Source organism: Columba livia, chromosome 3 (genome assembly GCF_036013475.1).
Source record: "Columba livia isolate bColLiv1 breed racing homer chromosome 3, bColLiv1.pat.W.v2, whole genome shotgun sequence".
Lineage (NCBI taxonomy): Eukaryota > Metazoa > Chordata > Aves > Columbiformes > Columbidae > Columba > Columba livia.
This window is the reverse complement of record NC_088604.1, coordinates 73,243,024-73,269,210: the sequence shown is the minus strand read 5'-3', so window position 1 is coordinate 73,269,210 and position 26,187 is coordinate 73,243,024. Positions and strand designations below refer to the sequence as shown.

Below are 26,187 nucleotides of genomic sequence, written 5' to 3'. Positions count from 1 at the left end.
AAGAAATATGTGATATGAGATAATAGTGCAGACATCAATTCAAAACCAGCTTCCTGATTATACCTCTTGTTGGTTGAGCAGAATCATAGTTAGCAGGTGATGTTGAGGCCAAATATGCAAGAGAGAATTGACTTCCAGAAGCCCCCATCTTTTCTACACTCAAGGTAGTTGCAAGGCAGTCAGATACTCTGGTCAGACCAGAATCAATTTATTAAATTGCAAACTTCTCTTCGAGTAAAGGTGCAAAAGTCCTGCCTTTGAGAAGGGTATGTGGACACATGAAACATGGCTTGATAAAATCTTACGGGAAGGGTGTAGTAAATTGTCTCTAGGAGACGCCTTCACTAACTGTAGCAGAAACAAAGAACAGAGATTTAGGGAACATCCCAGTTTTCAGATAGCTGAACCTCTGTAAGCTGAACTCACATTAAAGGACACAGATAAGCAAATGTTTTATGAGCAGTTATCCTGCATAAACATTTGCCCTAACTCAGGTGTCTGGGATGGAGTTAACTTTCCCCATGGCAGCCTTCACAGTGTTGGCATTGGCTCTATCAGACACAGGGGGAGGCTTCTGGCATTTTCTCACAGAAGTCACACCTGTAGACCCCGGCTACCTAAACCTTGCCACACAAACCCAAAACATAAGGTTATAGCAGTTTGAAGATCACATTGACTTTGGAATCTCAGACACAAGAGGAAGCCAAAAGCAAGCATTTCTACAGTTGTAGTTGCCATTATAACCTCAAGATTAAACATCTGTGGTGTTTTGATAATGCAGTTGAGGCATAAGACTATTGGAAAACTTCCATTTGTTACAGAAATTAGCCATCTACCTATGGAATTTAAGGAGGAATTATGTTCAGGCCCAGTATAATGCTAGGAAATATGTTTTGGCTGCTATGCTGGTAATGGGCGAAATACAAGGAGCCAGTTTTCTCTTGTACATTACATATATCTGGTCTTTGGATATACTGCATCTTTCCTAGTATTCCTAAAATGAATGTAGAGAGATAACCTACTTAAAAAGGTTGTTTGACAGCTTCTTCAAAGCAGCATGGTCAAAAAGATCAGGTTGTTGACAAAGAAGTCATATTGTAAATTAATTTATTTTACTCAGCTTTTCCTTGGATGGATGAGTGGCGTTATACTGGTCATTGTATTATAGTGCTTTAAATAGGTAATGTTTTGAAAGATGAGACTAACTGTAAGTACAACAGAATAGAAGGGACTGATTTCTTTGGTTTTCTACTTCCAGTTGCTTTATATTGTGGAGATGCCCTTGGAAATAAGGTAAATGTGTGTATATTGACACAAAAACTTATTTTTCAGGATCTGCTGTTTGCATTGTCATTTAGGTGAATGTATAAAATGAAATTGACATACACTAGAAGATGGAAATTAATGAAAATCTCCATAGTTTTGATTTCTGTTTTCCTAACCTCTCTCTCTGGCTTTCTCCAGGGTGATGAGATGAAGAAAACGGGTATCCAGCCTATTCCTATGATGGACAGAGACAAGAAAGATGAAGTCCCTCAGGGTCAGGTATGATCGCTCTCTATAAAATACATGTTTATACTGTTAATAAAACATATATGGGAAAAACATTTTATATGTTAGTGAATATTGCATTTGATTTTAGTGTATGTGGGCTGCTGAGTTCTATGTTCTACATGCAAAACAAAGTTAATTTTTTTAAGTAGCAGTGGAAAGCTTGTTTTTGAATGTTTACTTAAATGACGTGCTCTTTGCTGTTGTCACCTGTTCCATTCTTTGTACTCCTAACTAGCTAAAACCAAGATCACCTATGATTTTGCGAAGTGTCAATAACACTTTCAACTTCCAAATGGTTGCTTCAGTCCTTATATAAAAGGTTTTGCTGTTTTATCCTGAATGCAAAATGAACGTTCTCACCTGTTCCTGATTAAAATATTCAGGTTCAGATTTAAAAATATTTGATTTTAGACCAATCTTTATTCATTAGTTTCTTGGAGAACTCCAACCATTGCTTTTTGACATTTCTAAAAAAATAAATTTAAAAAAAAAAAAGTTTCTTGAGGATATATTTCTAAGAACCTCAATTGTCTATGTTTCAAATTCTATGGGTACTGATTTTCCTGTGGACAAATGTGCAGAAAGGACTGCTTTTTTTAGGGAAAATTTGTATTTTGTAAACATAAATCTGAGAGGAAAAAAGGGTCTTGGAACTAACTTTTTTGGGTAAATGAAAAAAAGTAACTTGTCCTTTGGTTATCTGAGCAGAGAAAAATAAATTTAAATTGTCCATTCGTATACATCTGTATATGTAAATGTATAAGTGGTTTTTTTTTGTTTGGTTTTTTTTTTTTTTTTTTTACATTTCAGTCGTCTCCAATGTCTTAATTTTCGGTAGTTAGCACACAAAGCGTTTTGTGAACTGTGAAATGAACAATAATGTTTATAATTAATTAGAAATGACAAAGTATCCCAAAATCCCTGTAGATTAGTTACTCGGAAAGCCAGACTATGGATTTTTTTTTTATTCTGACACTTTACTCCATATACTCTATTATATTTAGCATAAAAACTATTACCCTTATCACAGTAAGGAATTAGCAGTTAATTTACTCTATCTTTGTGTTTAGTATAATCCTAAAAATGGAAAGAACGTTTTTCTGCATTTGGTTCATTTTTCCACACGCTGTATCAGTTATCTTTAGCCGTCTTGAAAAGTACACAGTATTAGAGTATGTAGTCATCTTGGCATTTGTGAAAGAATTGTTAATGGGGTGAAAACATGGATCTAAAAAATAAGATTATTTTTTCATTTTTAAAACACAGTAAGCATTGTTCCAGATACCGTATTTATCAGGTTCTTTTATTTTTTTTACTTCATGCTCTGTTTTGTGCTTTTTAATAGTAAAGCAGGAAAATATTAAGCAAAATAGGAGATTAAAAGCCATTGTCTGTAATATAGTTGTAGCTGCTGTATCTTACAACAACATTACAGCAAGATGTGAGATTTAGGACATACAGAATTCTGTGAAAGTGACCATTCCTATCTGTATGTAGAGACTGAAGAACTTAATAAAGCATTATCATCCATTTCCTTGAGCTCTAAAAAAGAGCATTAATGAGTAATTTTATGTGGATTCTAATTAAAGCATTAATACCTTATTTAAATAACAATTCTGTTTAGGAAATGAAGATTTGTATAAACCTGTAATCTCTGAAAAAAAACCTACTACTGCCTTAAGTACTCATCCTTGATGAGAATAACTTGTACTTAGCTCTTCATCTCACTTGAGCAGCCAGATCAGTTGTTCTCTCTTGTGCTTTCCACCCTTTGCAGCACAACTGGTGCAAGGAGGTCTCTTGAGTTTGGTGTCTGTCTGCTCTGCAGCCTGCACTGAGCATTTGTTCCTGACTCAGCAAGGATCTCATCACCCTCTTTTCTGCCTCTGCTTATGGAACCTATGAAGAAAATAGAAATGCCAAAACTATGCAGAAAGTTCTTTTAATAAGCAAGTCAGGCCAGCCCAAGTAAAAAAGGGAGAGAGAAGGAACGGTTCGTGTGCTTCAGCCATTCAAACTTATCCCAGAAATACAGTTTTCAAGTTGAAAATAGAAAATTTACTCTTATGTAGCAAGGATTAAAGTGCTAAGGGTCATTTCTTACTTCAGTCAGAACATAAAAGATCCAGCTCTTAAAGCTAGCAGTATGGTTAGGACACACAGTTGGAGAGACAGGAGCACTTTATTTCAGAAGCAAAATATATTTTTTATTTCCTCTTGCATATGCATCTTAGGATATGCACACACTGCCTTTCCTGCAGTGACTCCAATAGTTTGCTCATACCTGAGTGAACTCCAGGCTTTCTGTCTAGCCACAGCAACACTAAAATAAATCTGGAATAGTTTATTCAGGTAATCTAAACCTTGTACTAAAGAGATTTGTGTTAGTTTGTTCTGGTCAGAAATGGAAAGTCTCGTGAAGTAGTGTTTTTAATTAGCTTGGCTTCGTTCAAAACCTAAATTCATTAAGTTTTTTAGGGGTTTTCCTCCTTGACTGATGTGCATTTTAACTTAAAAGCTGTAAGAATATTGAAGGACATATTTAGTTTTTAAATACTGGGCTTCCAAAGAGAAGCTTGTTCAGAATATGTTGCAGATTAACTTAGTTTGGTTGAAATCTTTTATGTTTTCCAATGGCAACACACTTGTCATTCAGCCAGGTATAAACTTTGACTGTACTTACGGTCCTATTCTGATTTGTGATAGCTATGGAATAATCTGCTCTTTTCCAGTGAAATAAGATATCCCCCCTTAAAAAAAAATCTAAAAAAACCCCACAAAAAACAAACCAACCCAAACCACAAACAAACAAACAAAAAAAACCCCACCACATAGGAAGAAAACAATGCATTATGCAAAACAGTAAATATTTTGTTGATGAGCAGACTTTGTGTTCTGCCTTGCTTTATTGACAGCTGCATTTTCTTTCTGTTGGTTACACCATGATTACTTCAACTCAGACCGCTGGGTTCTCAGGTCAGAAAGTGTATCTTATTTTTTTGAGTATAGAATAGACTTGGTTACATAGCAGCATGGGGGGAATCTATTGATGGAGGTGAGGACGAGAGTTGCTCTTTGATTTCTGGATAAGGGCCAATGTTTAGCCTGTTAATAAGAGGCTTACTATCAAATGTTTTGGTCACAGTACAATATATGTTGTTTCATTAAAAGGCATGTAAAAACTCTGCCCAAAGAAAGGGTTCATAGTGCAGTATTGTAACTATCATGAGTCTGAGATAAATGAGTGATGTTATAATGGATCTGAATTTAACCTGTCATCCTTGCTAATATATAAGTAGAATTTTCTAAAAATTCCCTCTTTATCATGACAACTCAGTTGTGACATGGTAACTGCCGTAGGCCCCAAAGCCTGAATGACTCAGATATCATTAAAAGGTGTTCATTTGATGTTCTCTAAATAGATTTATATGATAATGGTAAAAATATCACAGAACCACATACATGAAAAGAAATTGCAAGCCAATTAGTCATCACAGTGCATCCCTTTTAGAAACTTTGCAAAAGTGCAAAGCCCCCAGCATCTCAAGTACATTGAACTATGAAATACATACTCTAAAAGATACCAGAAAAATCTAGAATTTCATCATATTTTGGCAATGCTGCGCAACTTTTCTTTTGAAAAAATAAAAATTCATCACAAGAATAATGTTTTCAGAAATGGCTCCACCATCTGCACCTATTTCCTGTCACTACTGACACCAAAAAGCCAGACAAATCCTGGGCAAATCAGTTGAATAATAAAAGGTCCTGTAGGAAATGCTATCTGAAGCAGCCACATTAGTGATGAGAGGGGCATGTAAGCAACTTGTAATTTTCAGAGACTTCATTGTTAGTGCTTAATTTTAAAGTATTCAGTTATTAAGATGAGATGCAGAAGGGTGAAGTACTAATACGTAGTAAATAAGTAGTCAACAGCTTTGAGCCATTATAGTTGGCTGTTAACTTTGTGTTGTAGTTTGGCAACATTTAACTATTTTTTTTCATTGCCATTTTTTATAGATTGGTTTCTACAATGCTGTAGCCATCCCATGTTACACCACACTTGCAAAGATCTTTCCTTCAACTGGGCCACTGCTCCGGGCATGCAGGTGAGTAAATGTGCAAGGTTTTGCATAGCTTGTAGCTTCGTTAAAGAGAAAACATCATGCTTTGCAAGTTTGTCTGGATATACAGATGCTGAATTTTAGAATTTGAATGCAGATAAACAAGGATACACATCTTGCATTGATCTATGCAATAACTATTGTTTGGGACTATCTAATGCAGATCTACAGGCACAGCTGATTAAAATGTGTTTGATGCCGAAAACGTTTAGACAGAAACAGGTTGAGTGCTTATGTATCCCTATGTAGGCTGGTTCAGTGCAGTTTCTCTCTGTATTCTTTTTACGACATGGTTCTCACAACTAAGGTTGGCTAGAATTTTATATCATTAAAAAAATGTGGTTTGGATATGTGGTTGGGATGTGGGAGATGCAAATTTTGTCCTATCAGTCAGTTGGGATGTCTATTGGGATCTTCTGGAGGAGAGTCAACAGTCCTTAACTACTTGGCTGCTTCCACCCTGGAACCAATGGTGGATGTCTTTGTGGAGGTAGTGTGGAGGTAGTTCTGTCCAATACTTATATCCCGCACCTTAGCAATCTTTTCTGACAAAACTTCTATTGAAACCAGTATGCTTCACAAAAATGCTCCCATTTCAGGTTAATCAGTATTCTCTAAGGAAAAACAGTTGGTTCATAAAATGCCAGCAACCTTCAGTTACATCCAGGGAAACGAGGTCTGTTTTTCTATGCTCTTACTAGCAGCTCTCTCTTTTTGTGTTTGTTTGTTTGGTGTTTTTTTTGGGTCTTGTGGTCCTCAAATTCTATGTAGCACTGAGCTTTTCTTTGTTCTGTATAGCAGATTTACCTACTTTGTCACTTTCCTGATCTTGTGGGCTAAATGATTTGTGTGAAGTAACAGAAGGGTGCCTACTGTATTTAAAATGCCGTGAAATTTAATGTAGTGGTTAGCAAAATAATTTCATTTGCGCCCAAATGCTATTTCACATAGGTAGGAGATGAGTGTGTAGGTCTGTACCAGTGGGACAGAGGAACTGTGTTATGAAAACCAGTATCTAGGTGCCATTGTTAATAGTCAGCTTCCCCTAAGGTCCCACCACTGGGCACGGCTCTGCAACCCTTAGATGGATAGGGAGGAAATATTAGGTAGGATTAGAGACTATACCTCGGTAGTTATTACATTAGGAATTCAGTTATACATCTTTGCTTTATGAAGAATTGATAAAGACACTAACAAAGAAAAGGAGATTAAGAAAGAGTTTAAATATTGTTTTGAGATCTTAGTAGCGAGAAACTCAAATATCTGATGAAATGTATTGTTTATCCAAGAGAAAAACTTTGTCAAAATCTGTAACTGTCCCCATACTGTGTTTTCTGATTTGACAAAGCTCATTGATTTAGCATTTAAAGACTACTTGAGGCCCAAAAGTTCAAACAAGGAATATGGTGAATGTCTTTTTTAGCATTTGGAATAATGTCAGTTGAAGATGTTTAAACCATGTCTAGATGTACTTCTTAAAAGAGAGATGCAAGGTAAAAGGGATACAGGTCTGAGGCACAGTTACTGTGATGAAATTTTCAGGGCCTGTCTTTTCCATGCAGTTGATCTCTATAGTAGTGTCTTTAGTCCTCAGAAGCTATGAAGGTATCAATGTCTGGTAATTTGTTATTCTAAATTGAGTAATATGTAAGTATTCATAAGTGTATGTTTTAGTGGTTCCATCAGTTACAATACAGCAATAAACTCTTATCTAGTTTCAAAATGCCATGGAGTGTGTTACTGTTGCGATGGTATTGAAGTCCAAATCCTGTTTTGGAATTCAGAGTTACAGTATGGGACAGGAATATGTACTCCTTGGGCTAAATTGACCTAACATGTACATGTTGATAGTTTGATTATAGATATCTGAGTGATGCGTACTCTGACTAATAGAGTTGCTTTCAGTGCAAAATCAGAGAACTTGAACTAAACTGTAGAACAAGGGTGTCAAACTCATTTTCACGAGGGGCCACATCAGCCTCACAGATGCTTTCAAAGATCTGAATGTAATTTTAGGACTGTTTATACAACAGCTGGAGGCTATTTATACAGTCCTAAACTTACAATCAGCCCTTTGAAGGCAACCGCGAGGCTGATGTGGCCCCCGGTGAAAATGAATTTGACACCCCTGCTATAGAACTACTTGTGATCCTTTCAGTCTTTACGAGGTCATGAGTCATCCAACTGCTTTACAGAGAGGTAGTCTGAGGTCTTGTAAGTTTTCTAACTTCTTTTTTTTTTCTTTGTTATTCTTGCTTGAAGGCATGTTGCTTCAGCTGTATTAATGGCTGAAAGCTAAATAGTTGGTCATTCAATCCATGTAACTGGAACATAGACTCTGCTTTGCGTAACCATGTTTTCAGTCAGAAAGAGTTTTATACTGTTTACATGGACTAAATAGCATCAACTACGATACCCACCATTTAGAAATGCGGTAATGCTTATTATGAGCATTTCTAGATACTTGTTTCTACTCAAGCTAAGGAATACTGTCAAACTGCTTTATATATGTGAAAATTTTGATTTCTCTGTATTATGCATTTGTCAATGTTGAGGTGTGCTTTCACTCCACAAATCTCTGTCTTTATGCTTTTAACATGCAAATGTCTTGCAGAAGCTGTATGATTAATAAAGTAACCTCAGCGCTTGTTGTCAGAGTTCTGTTACTTGCACAATCAAATGGGAGGTCTTAAAAATAGGTTTGTGCTTACTGTAGAAATATTTGCATAAGCCTGCCAGTATCCTTGGTAAGAAGTTAGCATTGTTACTCCACTTACTGGGATCTGAGGCCAAGAAAGGCTTGGTTGAGTGCTTAAGACTGCACAACCTCTTTTCAGGAAAAGGATTCTGGGAAGACCCATATCTTTTGGTTTCTAGCCATGTATCCAAATGAGGCTTATTTTCAAAAGTGGCGTGTACTACTTGATGGTCCGTCTTTCGGTACTTAGGTGAGGAAATGTGAAGTTGAATTGTAGGATATCAAGCGCTTGCATACATACGTGTTCTAGATGAAAGGTTCTCCATGCTTCTGAAGATCAAGCATGAACAACTCTTCAGGAGCGGTTTTCTCTGCAAAGGGTGTGATGCCTGACAGTCAGACTCCCAGCAGAGGTCATATGAATATTTTCTATTGTAGAAGTTCTTTGTTGTTTGGAATTCTGTTTATAATACTGCTACTTCTGATGGCTACACTGGCATAATCTCCAGACTGAGCACAGCTCTTTACAGACACAGCTCCTTACTCTGCTCTTGTGTATTCCTTAATTTAGGTTACAGTGATGCAGAACTGGGGTATAGATGTGTGCATGGGGTGTAAGATCTTCGTAAGACTAAAAAGCGTCCTGAAAATCCACACCCTGGCATAAGGTCCTCTGATGAACAGTTTGATAGTTTTGTCTTAGCCTTGAAGTTACTCTCTGCCTTCTGTCTGAGTTAAGACTTGGAGATGCAGATTTGGAAATCGACTAGGAAGATCTCCAGTTGGTGCAAAAGTAATTGTGGTTTTAGACCATCAATTTTAAATCTTTATAACTAGGCTCAAACATACCTTTATTCATCAAAATAGGAACCATTGCAATCAACACATTTTTGCCAACGAGAAATGAGTTTGTTTATTCCTGTAGTGCAAAAATCCATGCTTCTGGTTTTGACAAAGTCTTGGAAAGCATTTTTTGCATCCTGCTGGTTATGGAAGTGCTTTCCCTGCAAAAAGTTGTCGAGATGCTTGAAGAAGGGGTAGTTGGTTGGAGAGAGGTCAGGCGAATATGGCAGATGAGGCAAAACTTCATAGTCCAATTCGTTCAACTTTTGAAGCATTGGTTGTGTGACGTATGGTCAGGTGTTGTCATGGAGAAGAATTAAGTCCTTTCTGTTGACCAGTGCCAGCTGCAGGTGTTGCAGTTTTTGATGCATCTTAGTGATTTGCTGAGCGTACTTCTCAGGTGGAATGGTTTTGCTGGGATTCAGAAAGCTGTAGTGGATCAAATTGGCAGCAGACCACCAAACAGTGACCATGAGCTTTTTCAGTGCAAGTTTGGCTTTGGGAAGTGCTTTGGAGATTCTTCTTGGTCCAAGCCACTGAGCTGGTCATCGCCAGTTGTCATATACAATCCACTTTTCATCGCGTGTCACAATCTGATTGAGAAACAGTTTGTTGTTGTTGCATAGAATAAGAGAAGATGACACTTTAAAACTATTTTTTTTGATATTTTGGTCAGCTTACGAGGCACCCACTTATTGAGCTTTTTCAACTTTCTCATTTGCTTCAAATGCCGAATGGCCGTAGAATGGTTGATGTTGAGTCTTCAGCAACTTCTCGTGTAGTTGTAAGAGAATCAGCTTGGATGATTGCTCTCAATTGGCCGGTTGCTACACTCCTCATGTTCAAGGCTCTTGTCTCCTTTGCAAGACTTCTTGAACCATCACTGCCCTGTACGGTCGGTAGCAGTTTCTGGGACAAATGCGTTGCTGATGTTGCAAGCTGTCTCTGCTACTTTCTGACCCATTTGGAACTTGAGTAATGAAAACACTCAATTTTGCTTTTTGTCTAACATCATTTCCATAGTCTAAAATAAGTACAGAACACACAGCAAGTAATAATTTAGTAGCAAAAAAATACATAAAGCAAGAAAAACTCATTAAAATTATGTATGACATAACCACATTTATTTAAGAATGTATTTCAATATCAAACAGCAAATGTCAATAATGCAAAAATGGCAATTCCTTTTGCACCAACCTAAGGAAATGTACGTTATTTTAAGGTTGTTCTGCTTTTGGCTGGGATAGTTTTCTTTCTAGTAGCTGGTATGGTGCTGTATTTTGTATTTAGAGTGAGAACAATGTTGATAACACGTGTATGTTTTAGTTGTTGTTAAGCAGTCAAGGACTTTTCAGCTTCTCATGCTGTGTGTGGTGCACAAGAAGCTGGGAGTAGGCACAGCCAGGACAGCTGACCCAACTGACCAGAGGGATATTCCACACCATATGACTTCATACTCAGTATAAAAGCTGGAGGAAGGGGAGGACATTTAGAGTTATGGCGTTTGTCTTCCTAAGTCACCGTTACGCATGATAGAGCTGTGCTTTCCAGGAGATGGCTGAACACTTGTCTGCCAGTGAGAAGTGAATGAATCCCTTGTTTTGCCTTATGCAGCTTTTGCTTTACATATTAATGTGATAAAACCCACGAGTTTTCTCATTTTTACTCTTCTCTCTCCCCAACCCATTTTGGGGACTGAGTGTCTGCACAGGACTTATTTGCTGGCTGGGGTTAAACCGAGATTTATGTTATGTTTTGCACTATTCTTTTTTCCTTTTTTTTTTTTTTTTTTTTGAGGGAGAGAGAGTTAAATGTTATTCAGTGTGATGATAGGAATACACACTCATTCCTGTTTGGTATTGCCTCAGCTGCTGACTGAAACGATTTTGATACCACCTCCTCACCAGCAGTGCTCATTCTTGGAACACAGTGTTTAAGCTTCCATGTCCTTGAGTTGTTTGGAATGCAGGCACCAGCTGCAAATAATAGTAGAAGAAACAGCCAAGACAGCCTGTCAGCATAAAGGTTTTTATTTTGAGAGCCTCTGGGCATTTATTCCAGACACTTAGGAGCCAGGGCTTCACTGGGAGCATAAAGGCAAATTAATCGTACTATCTGAATCCTTAAAAAGAAAAGGTATCAGTCACTGATTTCCCTGAGGTAAGGTAGCAGCTGAGAATCTACAAGGTTTTCTTGACCAGTGTTTCATTCCACATTTTTAAATACTCTCTTGCCTACAATTTATTTATGTTCTTATTTAGAACATTTCTAAATATCTTGTGCATTCTGTATAGATGAAAACTACCAGCCACCTGTGTTACAGTGTTCGGAGTAAGTCCTATGTGTGTTTTGTAGCATATGTACTCAATAGGCCTACTGAAGTGGCAAATTTATTAATAGTATATTTGTTTTGAGGATGAGGTTGCATGATATTTTTTCCCCCTTTATTTCTTAGAAACATAGAATGGTTTGGTTTGGAAGAGACCTTAAAGATCATCTAGTTCCAACCCCTCTGCCATGTGCAGGGACACTTCTCACTAGGCCAGGTTGCTCAAAGCCCCATCCAGCCTGGCCTTGGACACTTCCAGGGATGGGGCATCCACAGCTTCTCTGGGCAGCCTGTTCCAGTGCCTCACTGCCCTCATGGTAAAGAATATATTCCTTATATCTAGTCTAAATCTACCCTCGTGCTGTTTAAAGCCATCAGCCCTTGTCCTATCGCTACATGCCCTTGTAAAAAGTCCATCCTCCAATTTCTCATAGATCCCCTTTAGATACTGTTAGGCTTCTATAAGGTCTCCCCAGAGCTTTCTCTTCTCCATGCTGAAAAACCCGAGCTCTTTCAGCCTGCCTTCACAAGAGAGGTGCTCCAGCCGTCTGGTCATCTTTGTGGCCCTACTCTGGACTCACTCCAACAGGTCCATGTCCTTCTTATGTTGGGCAACCCAGAGCTGAAGACAGCACTCCAGGTGGGGTCTCACAAAAGCAGAGCAGAGGGGGAGAATCACCTCAGTTGAACTGAATTATTTCAGACCAAATAATTTTAAACAATTTTTCATGTGATTTCATGTCTCTCACTTCTTGCTGAAACTAACATAATTTAAAAATATTTTTGCTGCAATTCTCTTCATTACTTTCCCAGTTTCAGGAAAGGGACCTAGAAATAGTGACAGTTCAGTTTTTCTGATCCTTAGTGCCTGTTTGTATTAGCTGAGATTCAGTGCCATATTGAAGCTGCCTTCAAGAGTTCCAGTTGGTCTAGAGCACTAGGCAGAGCAAATTTCCATCTATGTGCAGAAAATGCTGTCAGTGTTCCCCTAGAGGGCACCAGCTTTCGTTGGTAGAATCCATCAGATCCTGCCTTCCCCCACCTCCAGAAAATGCAACAATTTCTCTTCTTACCTGTTCTCTGTGCTTTCATCTCATTACTTGCTGTTTTATCAATGGCTTCAGCAAAGCTGTGACATAAAAATCAGAAGAGCTCTGCCACATAAATTCCGATGTAATACGATAATATGACACATAGCATCTAAGACTTTAGTACTTTTACCAAGGTGTTTATTTACTGAAGACATCTAAGAACTGTTGTTTTAGTAACAAGGTATGTGAGAGTATGAAACTGTGAAAAAATTGAGCTTGCTCTCTTTCTCTGTGTATTTGAATACTGAATGCTAGATTTGGCCATAGGTCACAGGTATGGTCCACTGTTGGATACCATAGATTACCATGTCGCTGGAGTGGTAGTAGTGTGGAACAAGTAAGATTGTAGGTTTGTACTCTCTTCAGATCATTCAAATGTTACTAGTTTAATTTCTCATCATTTTATGGCTTGTGAACCAAAATTTGGACTTGGGAGCTGGTCAGGCTGTGAGACACTAAAAAAAAAAAATAATTCTATCTCGAGGAAGGGAAACTCTTTAAATGTAGTAGATTGATGATATGATCACCACAGTAGGAACTCAGAAGTTGGTAACTATGGTATTGGCATGCAAAATTTTATATGCTGTCAGGCAGCCCATGTGCAGGAGTTTTGGAAGGCTTAATGCGCTTGTGTGGTTTCTGATGAAGAAAGTTTCCTGGCAAAAGTCCTGCTCTCTGTTGTGGTTTTGAAAAGGGCCAAAGTGTGCTGTGGTAAAATCCCTGAAGTCTGAAGTGACGAAGGCTGCTTGTTTCCAGACTGCTGTTTCAGAGTTTCTGCAGACATGTCTCTCTGCTGGGTCACAGCTGAGTTTTCTCTGCAGCCATGAGGGCTAGAAATTTGTAATGGAAAGCAGGTGCTAACCTCTAGCTCCAGGGCTCCTTCTGGAGAAGGTATGATGTATGAGCCACACGAAATTACAATATGAGATCCTGAAGGTAAAGGATGAAATAATGTAAGGATGATAAAAGTTTGATGACATGCAAATATTTATGTACACCATAAAGCTACATCTCAGCAGACGGTTTCGTTGGGAAGAAATCCCAGTGAACTTATGAACAGTGCTTTACCTCTTGACTTTTTTTTTGCATCTCCAGGGACAATCTCAGCCAATGGGAGAAAGTAACAAGAGGTGAGGAAGCCTCTATATGGATGCCTGCCCAGTCCCTTCCTCCTGGGACCTCAGATTCACTCCCTGTGAAGATTGATGACTGAACAGCAGAAGCAGATTGCTTTAACCTGAAAAGCATCACTTCTTGTTTTGGGGGTTGTCTTATGTTTTGTTTCATTTTTATTTGGAAAAAAAAAAAAGAAAAAGAAAAGCTACAAAATGCAGACTGAGAAGCAGATCTGCCTAGGAAGGTAACGCCCATGGAGTTACCTCAGCTAAATGACTCTGGCAGCCAATCTCCTGACCTACATCAGTGACACAACGTGAACGGTGGGAAAACGACAACACAGATGTTTTGGAATCAGCTATCAAAAGAGAACTTACGACTTGTGAATATAAAAGACTGGCCTTATCTCATGGGCTATATTGCTGAGGCCTTAATTTAAAACTGATGGGGGGTGGGGTAAATCCAAGGGGGTACTTCTAAATTGTATCTTTCTAGTAAGGGTTTCAATGGTACTTTTATTATACCGTACTGTGGCTGGCTTTAACACCAGTGTCACTTGGGAGTTCTTGGCTATAAATAGAACAATATACCCATTGCTATTGTGAATGTTTATGTGTGATCTACTTGTAATCAGTTTGAACTCCAGCAGAATCCTTGAAGACTATAATTCTTGCTTAGGTTACAGTGAATTCTCTTGCTGCAAACTAAAGGAAAACCAACCTTCAGGTTAAAGGTTTAAAATACTTCATTAAGCATCATGATGCAAATCGTCTGTCACTCACAAGGCAAATGTTGAAAGAACTAGTGATGGTGTTTTGTTCTTCAAAATGATTTATAAACCTAGACAACTCCTTCCTTAAAACACTGGAAGTACTGGATATTTATCTTCAATATGAGAGTTTCAGGTTGGAGTTTTTACATCCATAGTGACAGAAGTATCATTAAAATTTAAATGTGACAGCAAAGATTTCCTTGCCTAGCTCACAATTAAGCAGAATAATCATTTTTGTTTCTACCTGCTGAGTTGTATTTTAAAAGGTATCAGAAGTCTGCTATCTGCTGGGAACAAAAGCCTTGTCAGAAAAGTCAGGTCTGATAAGAGGGATTGTGGTACCATCACAATAAATCAAAAATGTTTTTGTATTGACTAGCTCTTGTGTTGCACGGTAACACTGCATGTCTTCTGCTGTTTCTTCCCCTTCCCCAAGATGAGTGAAATTAGCAAATTTCTCCATTAGTCTGTTTGCTTTTTTCCCCTAGTTCAGCAAAATTTCCAGGCTCAGAACTCTCAATGAAAGAATAGCTGACTGAAGAAAAGTACTCTAAAATATTGTGTTTACAGTTCTGTGCTGACTTAGGCTTCAGCCTTACAAACTTTTGCACAGACTTTAGGACCTTACATTTAATGCCACTCCGCTCTTTTAAATTTAGTGCAATTGTACAGTATGTTTCAACAACACTTAGTTTGCCCTCATCTTTCTCTTAAAAATCAGAAAAAAGTTTTTATATTGTTCCACACAGTAGGTGAAAAGACAGTCTTTGCATACCTTTCACATACAGCCTATACTGCCTTATATGCTTTTTCACAGAAGATATTCTCTTGTAGAGGTTCTGTGATAACATGGCCATTTATGTAACTGCAACAAATGGTAGTAGTGAGTTAAAGACAGAACACAGGTTTTCTTTCTCCATCTCCTGTCTGTGGAGCTGTATTGCTCTAATAAGCACCCCATCTTATGGGTTTCATGTAAATGACTTGGACTCTTGAGTTTTGCCTTCTGTTATGGTCGAGCACATACCAGTATCTGTCGATGTGTAGAGTACATGATATATAATCACAAAATACATAAATGCACTTGAGCCTTTGCAGTACATAGATATCCCAGAGGTTGAGTATTCAATATGAAGTTACCTTATTTGTATGATACAGGTTTACCTAGCAGCAGCTTAGTAATTTTTTTTTGTTTATTTTGCCAATTCTAAGTGCAGAAATTCATTGTTAAACACAGCAATTGATTTTGGAATAAGAAAAAAAAGGCAGAAGACAATTACACGAAAATAGAATGAACAGTATATCATGCTGTGTCCTCTGCTTTACTCCTTAGCAGTTCTGTTTTAATTAAATCTTGTAGATGCAACCTTTCATCCACTAAGTATTTGAAAGACAATACACATTTCCTAATACTTGAAAATTATCCAAATCTTTGGTGACTACAAAAATGCTGTCCGGCATTCAGATACCCCAACAACTGAATGGAACGTTTTTCCTTCATAGGTTAAGTGTATTTTCTGTTATTCTCCCTCTTTGAATGCTGATCTTAACAAGTGTTGCAAAAATATTCCTTATCACAATGTGTCTGCATTATGGAAAACTTTTAATTCAACTTTTACTCATTGACAGTAATGACTTCACTAGTTCTGTTAGTTACCATTCAAAATATTTGGCAGTATCACATATTATGTTTTAAAGTTTATAAGTACTGTTACAGAACATGTTTCCTTAACAAATTTGTCAAATCGGCAATAAGTTGTTCTAGTAATGTCTCAAGTCAATCAGACATTGTTTCTAATATAGAACTATCCAAACCACATAAAATGTGTGTTTGCTATAGAATAACGTCCATTGGAATTAAAAATTCTGACTCCAGTGGTTGTGGTTTGGTTTGTTTTCCTGGTGAGTAAAAGGAGAAAGGTCATGACAAAATGTTACTCTTTGGTAGAACGTAGACCCACGGTAGTAGCCACATTGGGCTGTATTTTCTAAGCAAGTTTAGTCTGTCTAAGCATTTAGAGAGTGCAGATTCAGATGTGTAATTTTTTTGTAGAAACAAACTTATACTTGCATTTCCAAAGTCAAAACCACCAAAAATTAAAACTTTGAAGCTGCAGTTGAATTTCATGGCTCAAGTACACTTTGAGATTTAGTTGTTCAAAATTCTGGACTTGGGCTCACAGAGCAGTAAGACATCTAGATCTTCAAGACATCTGGCCCATTAAGTTAAACTGCCAAAAGCCATTCGTCCTTGCATTTTCATCCTACTAAAACTGATCTTGTCCAAGATCAATAAGAATCTATAAAATGCCAACAGACCTCTCCTTTCCTAGAAGTGTTCGGCTTTATATTCCCAGAACTGCATTATTTTTGTAAACAGTGCCAATTGCTTTTCCTTCTAAGGCTGGTAAAGGTAAAAGGACTGTTTGAAGCCATATCTGAGTGTTTCTAATACATTATGAAATGGTGCCTGAAAGGTATGCACTAAGTGAGAAAAATAGTTGACATAGCGTGATACTCATCTGAGATGTTGCATAGTTTAGTACAGCAGTGACAGAAACTCCACTGTTATAATTAATCTATGGGTTTTGTACAGTGGTACAACATTCTGCTGTAAGGGTTCAACTCATGGCAGTATAGTTTGTTAAAGTATCCATTTAGTTATTACATTAGAGGAATGCAATATGGGGTGTTTTTTTTAAATTGGAGTATATGATAAAACATATTTCAATTGGAGGGGACATGCAGTGTGGAATTAATATTTTTATGTGGCACAGACTCCTTTCATGTGTTTAAACTTAGAACAGTGTGATCATTTTGCTGTGACTGCATTTAGAGCATTTAGTGTCAAAATTGTAGGGATAGCAAATAGCATGGTTCATGTTAAAAAGCAGAGATTATTAGATGCTCAAAACAATTATGACCCTCTTGAAAAAATGCATTTGCCTCGAACACTGTGATACAGGAACAGTTGTGTGAAGTGGAACAATTAATTTGTTCATTCTAAGCACAGAAAAGGCTTTCTGCATACTATGACGAGGAGATTCATGGTCAAACTTTAGGTTGTATTTCCCAATCTAGCAAAGGCAAGTCATAACTCTTATTTTGCTTTCTGACCAAAAACTGTGCTCGATTGTAATACGGGTGTCAATACTCTGTCAAAAAAACTAAAATAACAGACTGCTTTCTAGGGTAGATCAAACTGGTTTGTAGAGTAGATTCATATATATTCAAAATTCAGGTTGGGCTGTTATGTGAAGAAGAAAGAACTTCAAGGAAACAACATTCGACTTTACTACGTTTAGTGAGCTGAAAAATTTGTTTTATATATATATTTACACACAGACACACACGCATATGATACATATAAACTATCTTTGTAAAAAAAAAACACAAAAAAATATGCAAGTGCAATAATTTAAAGAGGTCTTAACTTTGCATTTATAAATTATAAATACTGTACATGGTGTGTAATTTTTTTCATGTATTCATTTGCAGTCTTTGTATTTAAAAAAAAAAAAAACAACCTAAACCTTTACTATTACGTTTGTACAATAGAACAGTAAGCATTTATTATGATATAGTTAAGTTGTAAATAAATTCACAAACCAAACAGCCAGTACATATGCATATATGGGTGTCCTATTGTGAAACCTGTTTTTGCTTTTTCTGCTGGCTTTAGCACAGCAAGACTACTTCTGTGGATATGTAATTATACATATAAATATATGTATGATACATAAAATATATTTAGAAATGTTCATAATTTTAATGGATATATCTATACATATACTTTGGTGTGAATATTACTGAATACAGAGTTTTTTAATATTATTTTTCATGTTTATTTTTGCTGTTATTGAGCATGAAAGTGTGGGGTGGGAAGTGAGTATGTGTATGTGTGTGTTTAGACCACAAGTAATCCACAGAAGAAATGGAATCAAAGCCCAATGCAATCCTTTAAGAAGGTAGCGCCTGGTTTTCCCTGTAATTGCGTTTTGCTCTTTATGATGTGTTTTCCCAATGTAAGGTCATTTCTGTAAAAAAAAATATCTTTTTTTTAATCACCTATTGCAAGTTCCAGTTGTCACAAACTGCAAAAGGATGCACTTTTCCAGTTGCCCTCGTGTGCCAGAGAACTTACCTTGCTGTTCACAGGTCCTTGCTTTGCCACTGTCAAACAGCAATGCAGGTAATGCCAAATCATTTACTGCCTTTGGGGAATTACGGAGATACTCAGAAAAATATTGTAGAAAATATTATAGAAAAATAATCTCACACTCAAATGTTAAAGGTTTTTTAGTCTGAAGCTGCCAATACCAAGAAAATACAAGTTAGGTTCAGGGAACTGGAAAGGGAAATTCTAAACAACACATAAGCAGATATTTATAAAATAGGTGAACAAAAACAAGGATAAAAATATCCTGCGCATTTATCTACCTAATACATTGATTTGCTTCAAAGATCTCTTGCACTGTTCATGCTCAGCAACCGGAGTATTCACCCTTTATAGACCTCAGAGTGGCCTTGTGTCTCTGCACGACCCTGCCGTTCTCAGAGAAAGATCTTGAGCCTGGGACAGAGAGTTCAACCTGAACTCTGTCTCTGGTTCTCAGCGTGGCCTCCAAAATGTTCCTACTTTCCCCCCTCATTGAAGGAGCTCAGCATCGCTGGGACAACCTGGCCAGAAAGAGATTTCCAGGGCGACTGTTTTGGTTTAACTACCATAAACAGTTGTCAAAAACGAGTTTTACAGACTCCTGGGTTAGTGCAGTTGTGACCAGCCCTTCCAGAAAGCTTGGTTTGCTGTAAGGGTGAACTTCTGTGATTACATGGAAATTGCACTGGCATTTAATGCATAGGGTTTCTTCATTTAAGATAAAATTTTCTGAATTATTTTGAGCAATACAAGAGGAATATTCTGTGAATAGTATTAAATTCATCCTTTCCACCTGTGTCTATATTGTTGGCAAGGAACTGTAGCCTGAAGTCAATCAATGATGTTCTGGTCAAGCTTTTCAAACTGATGGCCAGCAATCATATGCCTTTTCGTATTTTTCTGCCTGCCATGCAGACTTATCTCCCATAGCAGAGCGTGGTGCTTTGCTATTGATGGCCCACTCAAGATGCTTAAGTTTTTACCCTTTGTTCTTGAAAAACATCGTCAGAGACCTCTGCATATATTCCCTTGCAGATATTGGAAAATATGAATGTAAAAGCACCTTAACGGAAGCTCACTGAATGTTAGGGAGGAAAACCGCATTTCTTTATGTTTTGAGGATCTTGGAGTTAGGCTTGTTTGAAGGTATCCAAGTGCTCTTTAAGATCCTGTGCTCATTTGAGTCAATTGTAAGGAACAGATTTCAGTGGAATTCACCTCCTCAACAAGCACTGGAGATTACTTTGGTGTACTTATTTTGCTGAAGACAATTACTAAGGAGAAATTCCCCTTCCTCAATCTGTAGCCACTCTTCCTCAGATTAGGGAGAAAGGTTTGTTGTTTTTTTTTGTGTTTCAGTAATGCTCTTGAAAGAGCGACCTGTACCGTCAATGTTTACGAACATGAAGATCTTTGTCTCTGGGTGAAGAATGAGTTACAGAGAAATGCTTCAGAAGGTGTGTGTGTAAGATATATTCTATAAAAGTCTTCTAAAAGAAAGGGGAAACCTAAGACCGAAGAACTTTGAAAAGAATGAATTATACCAGGTAAAGTTTTTCTTTCACAATTTTTTTGGTTTGTAACATTGCTGGAAGGGCTAAATGATTTTCACCACATCATCTGTTAGCATTTAGCCGGCATTAATTATTTTTCTTTTTTTATAGAAATGTAAAACCTGTGAATATAGGTGAGAATGTTTGTAGAACTACTTCTGTTCCTTGAACTGTATTTATGTTGCTTATGGAAGCCATGTAAGTTGCTAATAAACACTATTTAATGAGCATACGGAAATCAAAAAATAGGCTTGTAACATACCAAGCAAAACGCAAAAAAAGAAACTTTTGGAAGCACCTAAGAAAGTCAGTATCTGCCAGAAACCTTTGAAAATTTTACCATCAGCAGTGGTGTATGTGGTGCAGTGGTGAATATGGGCAGTTTGGAATTAGTGATGATGGACTAGTTGATCATAAAGGAAAGAAGCAGTATGATAGCATTAGTTTCCAGCTAGTGAAGTCTAAGTTGTTTTTTTGCTGCTGACTTGTGGAGAGAAAATAAATATTCAATATTGGGCATATTTTATATCTCATGACAAAAAAATCGGACCTTGCTGAAAAAAAAAAAAAAAGTACTTTCTTGTGGCTAGCCTGAGAATAGGGCCAGTGACACATGAATTTTCTCTTAACATGAAAATCTACTGAAGCTTGCAGAAAATAATATTTACAGCGCATTTGGAAAGACAATGGATGTCTGATAAGATGCTACTCATGAACTTGAGGGAACTGGGTTGTTCTGTGACAGATTTCCATTATGACCTTGTGCAAGTTGGCCAAAAGTGGATGGTTTGGGGTTTTGTTAACTTATTCAAGCTTCTGAACACCTTTTTTTTTATGTTATGAACATTTGGAAATATCCCTGGTTACATGCATTCAAGAATTCAACATAAATAGAGAGGCAATCAGTTAATCACCTTATAATTCGTATGATGGTGTTGACTTTCCTCTCAGGTAAGGGCACATATCACAGAGCTGTGATGTCCACACAGATGCTGCTGATGAGTACCATAGATGAGTGCTTTCTTTTCCATTTTCTGCAGCTGTGAGTGAAGGCTTAAGAAATCCCAGTGCAAACTTTCAAGCTGGCATATGTAGTTTCATATTTAACAACTTTTGAGCTATCACAGTGGCATACAATCTTTAAAATTTTCAAACTCCTTTAATTTAACACAGTGCCAGATTTTGTTTTGAATCTGAACCGACTTCTATGTGAGGGCCAATGGCAAATGCTTTTGAGTACGTGTCTAGGGAATTGGGTCTATCGTCTGTGGAGTTCTCCCTTGTTTTCATTATTAGTTACCAAATATATTAAGATGTGCTGTAGCCTTACGCAGAGCTTCATGTATAATGTACTGACTTCCTTCCTCTCAAAGCTTCTAATTAGCCACAGCACTAGTACCTTAGAATCACAAGCATGATAGAACTAAAGTTTCCAAGGAATAAACAGTGGGGTTTTATGTTGTTTTTTTTTGGGAATATACATAAAATAACACACAAAAACTCAGAAAATATTCCTTTGGAAGTTGTCTTTAATTACTCTTTTCTGCATATTATGGAAAAATACTCTCTGAAATCCCTCTCTTGTCCCCAGCAGAGCATTGCTATCAGAGCTAGCTATTTTTTAACTGGTGATGTACCAGAAGCATCAGTGAAGTAAGTGCTGAGTCCATCAAGCAAACCTAGAGAACTTCCACATGATCTGGGACTCAGAGCTAATCCAGGATGTCTGCTAGTATGGTTTTGCTTCCCCAGTGCACAAGGACAGCAGTCTTCATTGAGTTTGTCCTAAACCTTTGCAATGCCAACAGATCAGAGGGAGCTGACCTACTGTTTTGAGATGGTTGCCATTCTAGCTGGTAAGGGATCTGTTAAAGACATTTTCTGTCCTTTACCACAAGACATGTGAACCGTAAGAGCACCAGTCTCAGAAAAGCAAGATGTACTGTACCACTGACTTAAAAGGAACCTGCACACAGGAAAACTAACATCCTATGAGGGACTCATGTAGTTGCTATCTGAAAGCTTCTAAATCAGCACCTTGAAATCATTAAATAGAATTTACTGATAAGGTTGGCAGGTGCCTAATTTTCTGCCTTTTTTTTCTTTCTGCTTTTTTGTCCTATGAATTTGCTTTCCTTGTGAAGCAGTTTCTTTTTCTTTCACCTTTGAGGACTGCCATCTCTACAACCTCTCCTGCCCTCTCTACTTCTGTGATCTGAGTTAATTCCAAGCGATTTGGAAGTGTAAAGCTATTCTGCAGGGCTATGTTTCCAAGATTTATCGAAAGCATGGAGAAGAGGGTATGTACCAAATACTGAGTTTGTAGGCTGGAGTTGTGGAAAAGAGACTTTAGCTTCTTTCTGCCCTGAGAGTAATAGTTTGTGTGCAGTATTAGAGATACCAGAAAAGCCTGGAACAAAGTAAATGCTGTGGCATGTCAGAGTAAGGCAAGGGCAGAACTAAAATGAAAGACAGGCTCTGCATATAGGGAAAGCTTCTCTCACCCACCAGCTGGCCTAAAATAGGGAGGCTGACCTGAAGTCTGGGCTCCCCAGTCTTCCTGCACAGTAGGTTTTGCCCTGAATTGTGTAAAGGCCTCATACAGAATCACCCTCTGCCTCCCAACAGTGTCCTGTAATGCTTACCATGCAGGAGAGCTTTATGAAGTGCTTTGGGCAGTGTCTCTATGTAGAGTTGGCATAGGTGAAATGAAAGTGGCTGGGGATCCTGGTGCTTTTCTTTTGAAGCTGAAGGTGTATTGTAGACCTGTTTAGGAAGTGACAAGAAGGGTCTACAGAGTGAGATCAAGAAGGTTTTTCATTTGCAAGACCTTTTACCAATTTTTTTAATTTAGTTGATCTTGCATAACCTGCATCACAGATGGTGATGTTTGTGCATCTTAGTCTTCTTGCTGCATAGCTAATAGTGGCAATAAAACAGGGCAGAGTCTGCAGAATTTTGCTTGAGCTTCATTTTCTTCAGTTTCTGTTTGCTATCTAACCTTACCTTCTGATGCTGATAGAGTTCACTCTCCCCAGAAATGTTGATGCTAGAGGAAATGCCATGGCAGACATCCATATGGTAAACAGGAAAGAATTTTTTCACATTATTTCAACTGGAACCTGTACCAAGAGAGGATCTGTGTCATCTTTTTCCGTTAAGTCAGTCAATATAAACCATACCATGGGAGTTCTGGAGCAGAACATTCTATCTTTTGCAGATGTGGGATAGCTTTGTGTCAAGGACTTGTCACTGACAATTTTGCTATGTTTTAGTAACGACACTATGTTTTAAACAAGAGAGTCCTGTGGCTGAGAATGCTGCAGTTTAATGCTTATGCTGCTGCAGTCAAGGCTAATGAGATTGACGCAGCCTAGAAGTGTCTATTCTATGATCTCTACAGGGTAGGCTGATGGTTATATATCAACCAATATTTTGTCTTCTGTAAGTGACGTTACTGCTATGCTTGTCCTGAATTGAGTGGGATATTGGTAACCTCAGAAGAGAGAGACAATGAGCTGTGGCAGACTGAATTCTCTTCCTTTCTAGAACTTGGTTCATCAAGTTATCCAGGAGCTGCACTGATAGGGAACATCATTTTCACTAGTATTACTTTCACCTTGGGAAAAAAAAAAGGCAAATAAATAGAATATGCCACATTCTGCAATAAGATTAGAAACCAAATAAGAACTGTGTAATTCTCCACATGACCCAACAGGGTTGGTCCAAATCCTTCACATGCTTTTTCATGTGTACATATGTAAAAGCACATGTTCCTAAAATACATTATTATCCTATAGCCTATATGCTTCTCCAGCACTATACCCATGTTGCATTTGGTGTCTGTTTCAAACACAAGTAGAGAAAACTGTAACATGCTTTAATTTCTACATGCCAAGAAATGGTGAGAGAGAAGTGCATGGGAAAACTCCATTACAGAGAGTGGTATTTAAAACAAATAAAAAACCAAAACAAACCTAAAAGAAAACAACAAAAACCCACCGCCCTCTTTTGCTCTAAGGAGAGTTGCGTTTAACTTGATAATAGACTGCCTGGACACTACTTCTCCAGGTTATATAGACTTCAAACAGCTATTACAATTGTTGGAAATAATGGTAACAACAGAGTAGAAACACACAGAAACAGACTTCATAATGAAATTATGAAAAACAAACTACAAGAAGCAAAACTTTGGTGTTTTAAAATGCATAAATGCTGAGAAATAACTTTCTCAACTACTTTCAGCATGTGGCAGATCCCCAGCTTGTTGGAAATGGGGCGTTGGCAGGACAGGCAAAGCTTTAGCAAAGCTGCAGTCACTTTTCGCTCTTGTAGTCACGTACAGCTATGTGGTACTGCACCTCATTTAGAACTGACTGTTTACAGTGATCTGTCCCAGAAACAGTTCTGTACGTCACTGTCACTGCATTAATAGGATCAGAAGGTGCTCAGTGTGACTGAAGAGAGTCCTCTCTGATGAGGAAGAGGTCAGTACCACGGGTAAGGCGATCTCTGCCAGTCACCAAAACCACAACCAAACCAAACAGGCTGTTGTGCAGAAAAGATTTTGGGATAGAAGTCCATGGTGTTGCTTATCTCTGCTCCCAGCAATATTAACTGGTGAAATCCACAGGAGCAAAGCTGATGTGAAATCCCAATCGAAGGGCCTGAGCCAGCACTGTGTTCCCAAACAGGTATTCCTCTGACCCACAGGGTGATGAAGCCTGGGTTCCTATGGGTTTGCATTGTTATCCTTTGGTTTAAGAAATTAACTTGCATTTTCTGCTGTCTTTACACACTTTGAAATTCTCCTCTCCCATTACAACCCATCCCTTGCTGTGCTTTTGCTGTGGTAACAGACTCATATTCTCTAGAAACTGGCCAACAGAATGAAAAGTTATGGGGTGGACACCTGTCCTCTCTCTAAACAGCCAGCAGTTTTACAAAATGTGGAACTCTGTTATTTTTGAGACTGTTCCCCTCTGAAGTTTGGATGATATCAACCAATATATTCAAAAGTTTTATGGAAGGAGAATGAAGGTGCCAGCAAGTAGAAGGTCTGGTCTGACATTGCTAGAAAACCACCTAAGATAGCAGATGATGCTTTATGGTTTAAACTTTGACTTTAGAACTATGGTAAAAGAACACGATCTATTGAAGCCCCACATACTGTATGAATACCAGCAAAGTTTTATTTTTCGCGTTCCTAATAAGCAAATTAAAAAATGCAACTTGCCTGCAATATCTCAGAAAAAATATGGGCTTGCCTTGTTCTTTTTCTGTTTAAGATGCATCATGTAGAGATATTTAGCTCTGTCTGCAGTGGGGAACGATGCTTCCTAACAGAAAAGTCTGAGTTTCAAGACTGAGTGCAGCAATGTTTTGGACTATGTACAGGTTATATTTCTAGGCCAAAAGTGTGATTACAAAACTGGGATGGAGATAAACAACTTAGTAGCACATATTTAAAAAGATTTTGACTTGTTAAGGACCTCTGGTTTTGTTTAAGAATTTAAGTTTAGAAACTCTCTTAAATCTAATCCTGGAGCCTGTTGACATTGACACCAGCGTTCCTGGTGGTACTGATGAGACAGCTGTGACTGCTGACTAGCCGGTCTGCGGTGCTGTGCCCAGGTCCTGTAAACACTTTGTTATGGATGGGAAATAGGTAAGGTCTCCATTTTGTCCTTTGTGTAAAGCCTGTCCTGCATAGCAGACAGGTTTGAATTATCCCAGTTCCATGGTAAGCCTTCCTCAGCCTCCTGCCTTTTCCCCTCTGTACCCTAGAGCCTTCAGCTGTGTCCTGGTCCATACAGAAAAAAATGGAGCTGGATCCTGGCTGTGTTCATGGAGGATTTTCACAGGAAGGTCCTGCTGACTCTTTTCATAAAGACCAGTCTTGCATGGGGGCTGCAACGGGTGTAAATGTCTAGATCATCATTATTCCC

At 38.0% G+C, this 26,187-nt stretch overlaps 1 protein-coding gene across 2 annotated transcripts in view; it reads left to right on the top strand.

Annotated features, from left to right (window-relative positions):
- PDE10A (phosphodiesterase 10A) overlaps window positions 1-18,361 on the top strand; it is a 380,239-nt gene extending 361,878 nt beyond the window's left edge. For both annotated transcript variants that reach the window (XM_065057593.1, XM_065057592.1), the window contains exons 20-22: window positions 1,465-1,545; window positions 5,575-5,663; window positions 13,735-18,361. In XM_065057593.1, the coding sequence (XP_064913665.1) occupies window positions 1,465-1,545; window positions 5,575-5,663; window positions 13,735-13,852 (288 nt within the window). In that variant the 3' untranslated portion in view covers window positions 13,853-18,361. The remainder of the gene's footprint in view (window positions 1-1,464; window positions 1,546-5,574; window positions 5,664-13,734) is intronic.
- The last annotated feature ends 7,826 nt before the right edge of the window (window positions 18,362-26,187 follow it).